General features: G+C 36.9%; 1 protein-coding gene across 5 annotated transcripts in view; it reads left to right on the top strand.

Annotated features, from left to right (window-relative positions):
• Positions 1–2,239: 2,239 nt before the first annotated feature.
• LOC107668898 (rho guanine nucleotide exchange factor 7-like) overlaps positions 2,240–12,695 on the top strand; it is a 23,486-nt gene continuing 13,030 nt past the window's right edge. For 2 of the 5 annotated variants that reach the window (XM_016460947.1, XM_016460945.1), the window contains exons 1-4: positions 2,242–3,107; positions 7,233–7,316; positions 11,437–11,521; positions 11,761–11,909. In XM_016460947.1, the coding sequence (XP_016316433.1) occupies positions 2,943–3,107; positions 7,233–7,316; positions 11,437–11,521; positions 11,761–11,909 (483 nt within the window). In that variant the 5' untranslated portion in view covers positions 2,242–2,942. Of the gene's footprint in view, positions 3,108–7,232; positions 7,317–11,436; positions 11,522–11,760; positions 11,910–12,695 lie in introns of all 5 variants that reach the window. The other 3 variants (XM_016460942.1, XM_016460943.1, XM_016460944.1) reach the window with 3 other exon arrangements.

The following is a 12,695-nucleotide window of genomic DNA, read 5'->3' on the forward strand; positions in this document are numbered from 1 at the left end:
TATATATATATTTCTGTCTTACTGGCCCAAAAAGCCAAAAATAGAAAAGCCAAAAAGAGTCAACCCTCTGATCTCTATGATATTGTGGCTAGATTTGGCTCAGGTTACTGCTATATTGTTAAGTCTAAGGGACAATTTCATCCGTTATATGTGCACCAGATAAAATAAGTCTGATCACTAAGAAAAGTAATAATTTACCAATCAGTCTGCATGATTTAATGCATGATTTGCAACTCATCTTGCACAAACAGTGTTTGTGTGCATGGTAGTGACAGGAATGCCCCAGATGTGCTGCTGATCCTTCTTTCTCACAGTTGTGGTTTCATTACTCGGAGCGCTCTTCTTATAACCTCTCAGTCATTACTCACCCTCATGAAGAGAGAGCCACACCTGGAGGACAAAAATAATCAAAAATAGATTGAAAACGAGAAAGCGCAAGCACCGTGTCAGAGAGAGGCAGTGTGAGAGAAAGATTTTTTATAAAAAAAAGAAAGAAGATTTATAGCATGCAGTATTAAAAAACAAAAATCCCATAGAAGTGGAAAAATTGGACTAAAATGAATCAGTGAAGCTTGTTTAAATCTAAAGCATTTACAAGCATTTGACAAAAGGATATGCTTGTGTTTGAGAGTTACATGAATAATGAATGTGCATCTGAGGTGTTTTTGTACAGGCAGAATATTTTCTTGAGTTTTAGTAGTCGCTACACAAAATGGAACAGACGGACAACACACACTGTTGTCATAATTTAAACTGTAATCATAAAACTGTAATGTATAACAATAAGCGGGCACCGTCTTATTTTTGTGTCTTTTATACATCTAGTATTGCATTTATATATAATGCATAACTATTGAGATGGGCAATAAAATATAGACACTCTTTGCTCAGATGGTGTAAGATGGTGGCATTAATGTATTTTACAAGCAGACACGCTGATAATATATATATTTTTTAAATAAGCAAAGACAAATAAAAAAAGACACTTAGAAAACTAGAGTGATTAAGACAGTATACTTCAATGTAAAATTGAATCAAAATGTTTAAAGAAATTAAAAAGGGGTGAGGGTCCACCTAGAGAGTTCTCTTGGAGGAAATATCGCAAGGGCATCCTTGGTTACAGCTCCTAGAGATGGTGGGTCTGGGGGATTGTGAGTAGTCCCATGGCAGGCCTGTTAAGACATGACGTTCTGCCCTCCCTGCCACAGAGGGGTTGCTTCTCTCCTTCAGCTGACTCTTGAGATGAGCACTGAACCTCCACCGGTATCCATGGTGACCCACTGGGAACTCAGATTCCTCTAGGTAGCTAGCCAGATGATTCAGGAAGGAGCAGGAGTGAGTGGTAAACTGGTGGTTTATGTTGTCTATCCAAGTGAACAGTTTTGATAAATGTTTCAGTTCCACCATTCACACTCATGCTGATCTAGATTATACTTGGTTACTTTGACTGTGCCAGTTTACTTTTATGCATGACTCAGAGCTTGTTCATTAAAAATGTGGCGCTAAAGGTGTAATGGCTCTTTATTGTAATTTGTGCAGGGTAACAGTTTTGTTGTACACTGTACAAGTAAACTCCCTTGATGCTTAGCAAGAATTGCATGGAGAAATAAATAGCATAATGATACTTAGAAAATTAAATTGTGGGAAATTATAACAGGAACCTTACTATAACACATAACTAATGTACACTATTTTTGGTTTTATATAAAAGACATATGGAAGTGTGTAGTGCAAATGGCAATATCATGTGATGTATGTGCAATATATTATCAGTACTTGTAATGCATGTTGTGTAACATGTATGTTCAAAGTCTATGTTGTGCAACAGGAGGATGCTTGGATGGAAAGTTATCACAGTGTTTAGTGGTTGGTGGGATTATTGGGGGAGAGGTGATGGGTGAGAGTCATTTGTAAGGCTTGGTGGCTTATCAGAAATCCTCATCTTAGTTACTGTAGTCACACATGGAAATACAGTATATAAGCTACACTACTGTTGAAATGTATGGAGTCAGAATCTTTTAATGAGTTAAGTGACAGTAAAAGCATTTATAAAGATTTCCATTTAAAAAAAATCTGTTCTTTTGAATTTCCTATTAATCAAAATAAATAAAAAATCACACACACACACACAGCAATGTATAGCAATAAACATGCTCAGCCTTCTCTGTCTTTTATATATATATAAAAAATAAGTTACACAAACTTCTTACACATTCCTATGACTACCTTGCTTTTAAAAAAGACTGGTTTCCCACTCTCATCTGTTTTGAGGACTGGTGAGACTGAGAGAACTACAAGGCCAATCTAAACCAGCTGGTTCAGCGGGATAAATGCTATGTCAAAGGACGCCACCCTGCGGACCGCATATGAACTACACTATTCTGATAAAAACAACAGTATCGTATAACCTGCCCAATAACGGGAGGGTTGAAGACTGCATATTTAAAATCCCCTATACTGTATCAATGCATTCACACTCTCACAATGTACAGAAATACTTCACAACGTCCTTTTATTAAGGTCGTTAACCAAATGCTCCTTCTCCCTAATCAAATATAAATGTACACTAGATCTTTCTGTTACGACACATTAGTCATGCAAAGAGCAGGTGAACCCATGCAGTCCACATGCAAAGCAGGATGCGAAGCCGACTGGTCACATATGCTGTGTCTATGCTGTGATGTCATCTGCCGGAAGATGCAGGTTTAGTGCGCTGACTGTATTCCAAGGAAAGGCGTTTGACAGCTTGTCGTAATAAAGGAAATGGGAGCGAAGCGATAGCATTACTCATCTCCATGGAGCGCCACATAATGCGCCATCCCTCAAACAACACGTTTTAAAGGAAAATGGTGCCCAGTTCAACGACTGGTTAATAACAGACAGCCTAATTCTTTCCCCATTACAATCGTCATACTGAGAGCATCGACCTTGCTGGTGTGGCCATGAATCCGGCGGAACAAACGGTTACTTGGCTCATTACGCTCGGGGTTTTGGAATCACCAAAAAAGACCATTTCGGACCCCGATGGATTTCTGCAGTCTTCGCTAAAGGATGGGGTCGTCCTGTGCAGGTTGCTGGAGCGGCTACGTCCAGGCACTACTGATAAAGTAAGCGCGCATCCTCCCTTTGGCGCACCGTGTTCACTGTTCATTTTCCTGTAATCTTCAGACTACACGCGCTTTAATGTTTATTATAACACAAGTGGCATACATAGTGTATATATAGGTCACAACAGATGTTTAATCCTCTGTAAGAATGTAAACGCAGCCCTTGCAGCAGCAGCAGGTCGGTAGAGGCGATCAGTGCGCGCTAGTGCTGCTGTTGCTCCAGGCAACAACACTGGCAGTCGTCGATTTTATTGTGAGATCTGTACCAAGCTGAATGTTGAACGCATTTGACTGTCATATTTAATAGAAAACGAGTAAAACATATATATTAACCGACTGTATGTGAGATGTAAATGATAACCTACTTATGGAAACCTGAGGATAAGCGTGTGCAAATCGCATTACATGGCAGTGTATGAATAGCATTAATCTGTTAGGTATTATCAAGGTTAGCTATGCACCCTTGCTTATATTGCCTACACTGGAAATGGGTATGCCATAGACAGTAAATAGACAAAAAAGCAGATGCACTCTCGTTTAAAGAAACAGTGTTTTTTTAAATTCCCATATGGCCCCTGCTTCTATCCAATGTAATGCAATGCAAACTGGAAAGGCATAACAAATGGCATTCAACTGCAGTTCAGCACACGTTATTTTCTTATCTCAATTAAATTGCACAGAAATAATCAGAATGCAGTAACATTAAACCACATGATAACGCAATTCATAGTATCAGAGTGAAAACAATATATTCCACTGAACAAGATACCTGAGGGTAAATGCAAATTTATGAAAGGCATAAAGATTTTAATATGCCTGTCAGAGGGAACATAATTTAAATAAGAAATGCATTTTTCTATAATTAAAGCAGCACATGACCACTCAGGTATAATGATATCCAACATGTTTTCTAAAGCAGTTCGTCTTTTCCATAAATAATGCATCTGAGTCTGTCCTTCTTGGTTTGGTGTATACAGAGGGGGTGCGTTTTAAGAAATCAGTCATATTCAGGGTCAGCTCTGACAAAGACAGCAATAACCTCTTTTCAAGCTCCATCTGGTTTGCTTATCAAATTTCACACTCTCACTGTGAACATAACAATAGGATGCTTACAGCAGGTGTATATCCTGGGAAGAGAACTATGTGGAAGTAAAAAAAAAATATAAATCTAAAGTTTGCATATTTAAAGTGGGAAAAGAAATAATAGTGCACTTGACCTTTTTTTTAGACGGTGTGGGCAGAAGCATCATGTTTCTGTTGGGACTGTCCACATGATCAGTCAGAGTGCAACAAAACTAGCCTGTTATGCAACTGTCATTTAATGCAACATAAAAATAAATAAATAAATAACACACATATCTGTCATAGTATTTTTGACTATCAAAATCTGAAATAAAGCAGTAATTGAACAAAATTATAATACACACTTAATTCTTCTGGTACATGCTCTGTGCAATAATGAGAACAAGTCTGTTTTGCTTTCATGTATAAGGCAGATTTGTCTCCTGCAATGGGCAGTTACTGCCATTACTAGATTCGCTACTCCATTTTGTATCTATAAAAGAATAGAAAATATTTTAAAGAAAATATGAGGGTGTTCAGACGTAAGGATCCTGACAATTCACTACAACATGTAAATATATGCTAGCTTCAGCTGTAAGGCCCACTGACTTACAATGAAGCATCCGTTTCCTAGCTACCGAACAGTCTTAGGTATCATTTGCAGCTCCTTATAGGATGACACTGCAAAGAAGGAAAGCTTTATTGACATTGCGATTTGATATGCTGATACTTTCATTCTTGAACTTCTCTCAGCAAATCAGCTCGTAATGTATCTTTGCCATAACAATAACTTAAAACATACTTACATACATACTTTTGCTTCATGCCGTCCAACTTAGTGGAAGCATTTGAGGTTTGGCCTAAATGCAGAATGACATTTTGCAGTTTTAGATTATGTATTTTATGTTAAAGAGATGTTCACCCAAAATGAAAATTTTGCCATCAATAACTCACCCTGCCAAAACCCATAAACATTTGTTCATTTTCAGAATGCAGATGAAGATATTTTTAATGAAACCTGGGACTTTCAGTAGACTTAGATTAAATCACTTGGTTCGTATGCATCTCTTTTATAATGACTGTATGACATTTTTAAACCATCAACATTTTAGGAGGACAGTAGGACAGATACCTCTCAGGTTTCATACAAATATCTTAATTTGGGATTCAAAGATGAACGACAGACATATGGGTTTGGAACAACATGAGGATGAGTAAGAGATGACAGAATTTTCATTTTTGGTGAACACCTTCTTAAATCATATGATGAAATGTTTTTAACTGTACATGTAAATGTTAAAATCTACAAAATACATTTGTTATAAGTAAATACATTTGTTATTTGCATTCCATTCAATTCAATTCCATTTTTTTTGTAGATATTGTTATTATTATTTCAGATAAGGATGAGTGAGTTGGCAGGTAGGCACCTTCCATTAAAAAATGTACAAGGATTCATTTTATCGCAATCTGATAATTTTGTAGTGTACAAATGAGAAGCAGACTGCCACACTGGCAGAACCCTCTGGAGAACCTCTTGGCACACGTCTCTGGGGAACTTACAAAATGGAGCACACTGCAGTTCCTGAAAGAACTTAAAAAACTGTAACCCCCAGTAACCCCATTAAAGGGGAAAGACTTTGAGGCACTTGAAATATATCTTTGAAGTTCATTAGTAAGTACACATTAAGATAAGGCGGATAAAAAAGTGCCTATAGTGATTCTCAAGAATGTTTCAATCTGACAACACAAACAGTGACTCAAATATTTTTTTTTTTTACAGAGATAAAATAATATATTGACTTAATCCCTTCTGATTCCACCCCAAACACATTCCAGTGCCAATCCACCATGTGTTTTCCTTTCTGTAGTGTATATTGGTCAGCTCACAACACATTGTCAACATATGCCATATGCCTTCATGCTGCAGTATGCAACAAATTCAGTCACTGACATTTACGCTTTTAGTTTTGTCTATTTTGAATTTGATTACCAGACATTTTCCTTTAAAAAACGCTTCACAGAGTGGTGAATACACTGCCAGAACCCAAAATGTGATATATGTGACCCTGGACCACAAAACCAGTCATAAGTCGCTCGGGTATATTTGTAGCAATAGCCAAAAATATGTCAAAATGATTGATTTTTTTTATGCCAAAAAGCATTAGGATATTAAGTAAAGATCATGTTCCATGAAGATATTTTGTAAATTTCCTACCTTAAATATATCAAAACTTAATTTTAGATTAGTAATATGCATTGCTAAGAACTTCATTTGGACAACTTTAAAGGCGATTTTCTCGATATTTAGATTTTTTTGCACCCTCAGATTCCAGATTTTCAAATAGTTGCACCTCAGCCAAATATTGTCATGTCCTAACAAACCATACATCAATAGAAAGCTTTATTCAGCTTTCAGATGATGTATAAATCTCAATTTCAAAAATCGACCCGTATTTTGTGGTCCAGGGTCACATATACAAATGCTTGTTGTATTTATCAGAATGTTTTAACTGCTGTAAGAATGTTTTGATTTGCATCCCCCTCATTAACCTCTCAAAATACCTCCAGTAGCCCCTCACTGCAGAACACAAGATCCAGGGGGTGTGGTTGGATCCACATCTAGGGGGTGGAGATTGGTAAGTTAAGGGGTGGAGATGGGTGGGTTTAGGGATCAGGGGGTGGAGACGGGTAGGTTTAGGTATATGTAAGGTGGGAGGAGTTGGATCTGGATCCAACCACGCCTCCTGGATCTTGTGTTCTGCAGTGAGGACCATCTCAAAATACCTGCTCTGACTGACGGACCCGTTTTAATTTCCCCCGCCAGAGCAGGGGTGTGTTCACGTCCCATTGTGCTCGGCGTCCATCTGGAAACGTCAGTTCCTCCCGCTTCCTGCTGTCCATCTCCACGGTGCTGCGGATCTGTTTCGCAATGTGTGTGTGGATGTGGTTATAGTCAGGCAGGCAGTCAGTCAGCCCGTGGACTCTCATACAGGATACTCGAGCCAGTGCTTTACTCCCAAAGCTTTCACACTTTTCAGCTGCTCTTCCCGTTTCCCTCAGATCTATCAAGATCCCAAGAACGACAGCGAGTGCTTGAGCAACATCACGGAGTTTCTCAAGGGCTGCGCGGTGTTTTGCGTCGAGGTAAGTTGGTGTGTTTATGGTCCTTTGACTCTACTGTATGTTGCTGCATTGGCGCCACAATGAAAACAATCAACAAAAGAGACGTGAGTGAGACCATGCCCTGCACATCGGTTCATTGTCACAGTCTGATGGGACAAACGCTGGGTAATGTTATGAAAATGTCGCTAGGGTTTATTTGGTTGTGGTTGTAATGTTTATCAATAAAACATCGGGATTTTGCTGGCGAGTTTGTGCGCTACAGCATATAGGGCTGTGTCATCTATGAATGGCGTTGCTTTGTCCATTCATGTACAGTTTGTCTGTTTCATTTGAGTCTGCATGAATTTGAAGCTCTGGACCTCTGGTATAGATTCAAGCTTTGTTTTCTGCTTGGTTCAGTTCAACAAAAGTGACTTTAATAATGTGTTTCAACTTTTTTTTTTTTTTTTTAACTCCAAGTACCCCCAATATTATGATCATTTTGTGAGGCATGTCCTTCCAAAAATATAAAGGCAAATATATATTTTAATGCATACAGACATTTTTAGGTCTATACAGTATTGGAAAAATATTAAGCGTGATGTTATAGACATGTTGTTTGGAAAATTAAATGATTGGGTTTTATTTGTCAGTGCTATTGTAGGATAAAACTAACTATAATATTAAGTTATACTTTAATATTGATTGTATTATAATGTAAATTGTTAACTCCATTTTTTACATTTTTTTTCTGTCCACTGTTAGAGACTTAATGGCCTAATCATTTAAAATTTCACAAATGTGGACAGAAAGACAAAGGGCTAGTGGGATTTTGATCTATGCGCATTTATTAAGGAACAGATGGTTCAGGGTAATGCTAATGTATTGTCAAGTGTATCTAGATGTGGTGAGGTTGAGGCCCATGTCACATATGGAGCTCCTGGTAGCCGCATAATGTGTGATGTGTTATCTAGTAGCCTACTGACAATATCTTAGGAAAAGATACCCTTTTCTCAAGTTCAGTGGGTATCACTACTCCATCTTTGAGATGAATGCTGTGCCTGGTGTGCATCTAAGACTGCTTTCTATGCTGTGATCTCTAGGGGTGTTTGTTCTGCTGGAGATTGTGTTAATGAATTCATCTCAGGGTTTGTTTGCATTCGTATACTTTCCCACAGTTCGCTTTGCTTTTTACCTCCTCTACATTGTGTGGGTTTAGGTTTGAGTTTTCTCATATGGAGCGTTCTTGCTTTCGCGTTTGCTGTTGCACCTCTGTCACAGTAATTTGCTCCTCTCTGACCAAGGCTCCATTGGGGTTCAACTCTGTCATCACCAGCACCATCACAGTGTGCTAAATTTTGGAATAGAAATGAGCTGTTAGTAAACACTTATTTTTAGTCTTATGTGTGAAAGATTACAGCTGTGAGCACTTGTCACAGACATTGCAAGGACGTGTTGTTGTCATGTCTCCGGCCCATGATTTGTATGCACATTCCCAGATGACAAACCTCGCATATAGGTTATGTGATGATTGAAAGGCTTTTTTAATTGTCTGAGAGTTTGTTTTGTACTTTTTTTTTGTATTAAAGTAAGACTCTTTGACCTCTGGGGATGAAAGCTTATCCCTTTGCTCCAAATTTGTGGTTTACAGGATTTTCGCTAATCTGTGTCCAGTTCGCTCTGCCTTATGAGCAGCCTCTTCTGAAGCTCCTTCACCATGAAGCACTGAGCTCATTCAGCTGTGATGATGTGATCTCAAGCTTAACTACAAGATGGCATTTTCAGATCTCCAGTCTGGCTATAAATTTTGCTCAGACTCTTATCACGCAACTCCCGCTGTTGTTAATGTTTGATTTCACTCTAAATGGGCTCACGCCACAGTAGGGATAAAATCGCATTGTTTTTGCTGGAATTAAATAATGCACAGTGATATCCAAATATATAATTCTTTAATCTAGTGAGTTATATGCAATAAATAAGAGAGATTTTAATTAATTCTTTATGTTTGTGTTTGTTTGTCTTGGAATTTATTGGAGACAAGCTAAAGATAATGTGTGATGTGAAATGAATAAGTCCGCCTTCACAAAATGACACACTTGAAACTGTAATGTATTATAAATATGATAAAAGGCTCTTATTGTGTCATACACACTACTGTTCAAAGATTTGGGTTTGGTAACATTTTTTTTGAAGTCTCTCTTGCTCCCTGAGACAGCTTTAAAAAAAAAAAAATCTAAAATACAGTACAAACAGTAATATTGTGAAATATTATTACTATTCAAAATAAATGCTTTCTATTTTAATATATTTTCAAATATAATTTATTCACGTGATGGCAAAGGTGAATTTTCAGCAGCCATTTCTCCAGTCTTCAGTGTCACACGATCCTTCAGAAATCGTTCTAGTACACTGATTCTTATTGTTATCTTATTATTATGTTGATAACAGTTGTGATGCTTTATATTTTTGTGGAAGCTGCGACACATTTTTTTTCAGGATAGATGAATAGAAAGTTCTAAAGAACAGCATTTACAAAAATATTTATATAAATATTTTGTAACATTATAAAAATGTTGCTAATGTAACTTTTAATCAATTTAATACATGCTTACTGAATAAAAGTATTATTTTTTTTTTTATTGTTACTGACCCCAGACTTGTTTCTGATTACAATTACCAAAATAATTGAAACTGCACATTTTTCATTAAATTATGCTGGTGGGAGAGCATCGAAGTACATCCATCATAAAATCTATGATAATAGATGATAATCTTATATGTTAGCTGTAGAAGTAGGGCATCATTTTAAAACAGACATATTCCTACAGTGATTTAGTAAATCACTGAAGGAGCAGTATTACTTTGAAAGGCAGAGCGCTCAAGATGATGCATTGTTCACTTATTCACATCCACACACACTTATTTTTGCTTCTCTCAGGGCATAGACTGTAATTAGAGCGGAAGCTGATATTTTCTGCTGAAGTTCTCATGCACACAGCCACTGACAGAAGTACACATAACTGTCCATCAAACCGTTATAATACTGGCAAAGATCAACACAGGACAGACCATATAGAGCTGAAAAAATCAGATTTCTCACTTCATGAGCAAAGAGACTTTAGTGACCTCTAGCTAACCACACCACCTGCTCAGAGGCCAAATGGCACACACAAAGAATGCCTGATAGATGCTGCCTCCATAGATGCTGTATGTGGACTCTTTTATTGTTCATAACAGGTCTGGATGATATATATGAAATATTTACCATATTATTCACCATTTTTGCTGGCAAGCAATATTGTGAATATGACAATGATATCACAAAGCGACTTTTATTTGTCCATTAGGTTTGGGAAGACTAGATTAGTTTTGGGGTCCTTCTCAAGAATTTTTCTTAAAATTAAATGTTTTTATAAAAGCATACATTGGTAAATTTGGTATTTATGTTTACAATGGGTTTGATATATTGGTAAATAAAACTTAAAAGAATAAAGATCGTTATTCCTTGTGTTCATATAGTAAAAAAAAAACGTATCAAGATTATTTTAAACTAGATTTTTCCTTGTTCTTTGATATTGTGTAACGGAGTACAGTGTTGATGTATTTTAGGGCTGCACGATTAATCGCATGCGATATTTAACGCGCATCTTGTCAGTAAAGACGGTTCTGTAATCAGCGGTAAATCTCCATCACCTGCGTGCTTTCACATTGAGCAGCATTAACTACACAGAGCCGTTGTTCACTGATGAGCTGCGCAAAAAATCGCGCGAATATGAACGTGGTTTAGCGCAGCTCATCAGTGAACAACGGCTCTGTGTAGTTAATGCTGCTCAATGTGAAAGCACGCAGGTGATGGAGATTTACCGCTGATTACAGAACCGGCTTTCTGACAAGATGCGCGTTAAATATCGCATGCGATTAATCGTGCAGCCCTAATGTATTTTCTTTTTTTCTAAATTGTCCTGCCCTTGTAAATAAAGTGTGGGCATGGCTTAAATAGTGTGTTAAACTTGTAAAGTTTATGTAGCGCACCTAAAGAAATTTCCCATAAGCTTTAAGTGCTTGAAATAGGCTAGAGTCCTATATGGTTCTCTCACGGTTTTAACTGACATGTAGGTGGTCTAGATTAATGATGCTATATAATGTTTTTCTCTCTCTGTAGCCTTTTGAGGCTGGTGACCTGTTTCAGGGCCACAACTTCAGCAGAGTCCTCACTACACTGGTTGCCCTCAATAAAGTTACTGCAGGTAAGAATGATTCTATTTAGATTTTCATAATATAAATTGAGTCATTTTAAAAAACATATTAATAAAACACAAAAAACAAACAAACAAACAATAAACTGTAACTTTAAAGCCTAAAATCAGTGTTATCAACAGTTTCAAATGTGTTCAAAGTTGCTAATTGCTTCTTATAGTGTTTGACAGTGTTGACAAGATGTTCCCATTTGTTATTATTCTCCTTTGTCTTCTCTCTGTTGGTGTAGATATTGGCATAGGCAGCGACTCTGTATGTACCCGTCACTCTTCTGCCCACCGGATCAAGTCCTTCGAATCACTGGCCTCTCAGTCCTCACTGGGCCGATCTTCTAAGTTGCTCCATAACCAGTTCCGCAGCCTTGTGAGTAACACTGGGGTGAGAACACTTAACCAGCCACAGCGGATCTCAATCAAAATATTCATTTACATGTGCGTTACATCTACATTACCAAAGTTAGGGGTCAATAAGATTTTTAAAAAGTCTCTTATACTCACCAGGGCTGCATTTATTTGCTTAAAAATAGGCTACATGAAAAGTAGTAATATTGTACAATATTATTACAATTTCAAATAACATTTTTTATCTGAATATGTTTATTTATTCCTATAATGCAAAGCTGAATTTTCAGCAGCCATTACTCCAGTCACACGATCCTTCAGAAATCATTCTAATATGTTGATTTGGTGCTCAAGGAACATTTCTTATTATTATCAATATTGAAAACAGCTGTGCTGCTTAATATTTCTTTGGACACTGTGATACATTTTTTTCAGGATTCTTTGATGAATAGAAAGTCTGAAAGATCAGCATTTATTCAAAATAGAAATCTTTTGTAACATTATAAAAGGCTGTTGCTTTTGATCAGTTTAATTCTTACTAATTTCTTTAAAAAATTTTAATTGTCATGTTGGTGTATTTTTAACTACAATAGAAAAGCAAAGATGTCTTTCATTTGATGTTTCTAAATGAAATTGTTGGTGTTGTGGTAGGGCTGGGCGATATAGCTAAAAAATATATCAACGATATACGTTTCATACCGTTCGGTATCGATAATTATTGACATTTTTTATAACCTTTTTTAAAACAGAGCAATAGAAAAAAATTTTTACATTTAACCACTGCCTTTTTAAATTAACTCAATTTATTGAGACAAACAACAAA

This window comes from Sinocyclocheilus anshuiensis, unplaced genomic scaffold (genome assembly GCF_001515605.1).
Source record: "Sinocyclocheilus anshuiensis isolate Anshui unplaced genomic scaffold, SAMN03320099.WGS_v1.1 scaffold136, whole genome shotgun sequence".
In the NCBI taxonomy this organism is placed as follows: Eukaryota; Metazoa; Chordata; class Actinopteri; order Cypriniformes; family Cyprinidae; genus Sinocyclocheilus; species Sinocyclocheilus anshuiensis.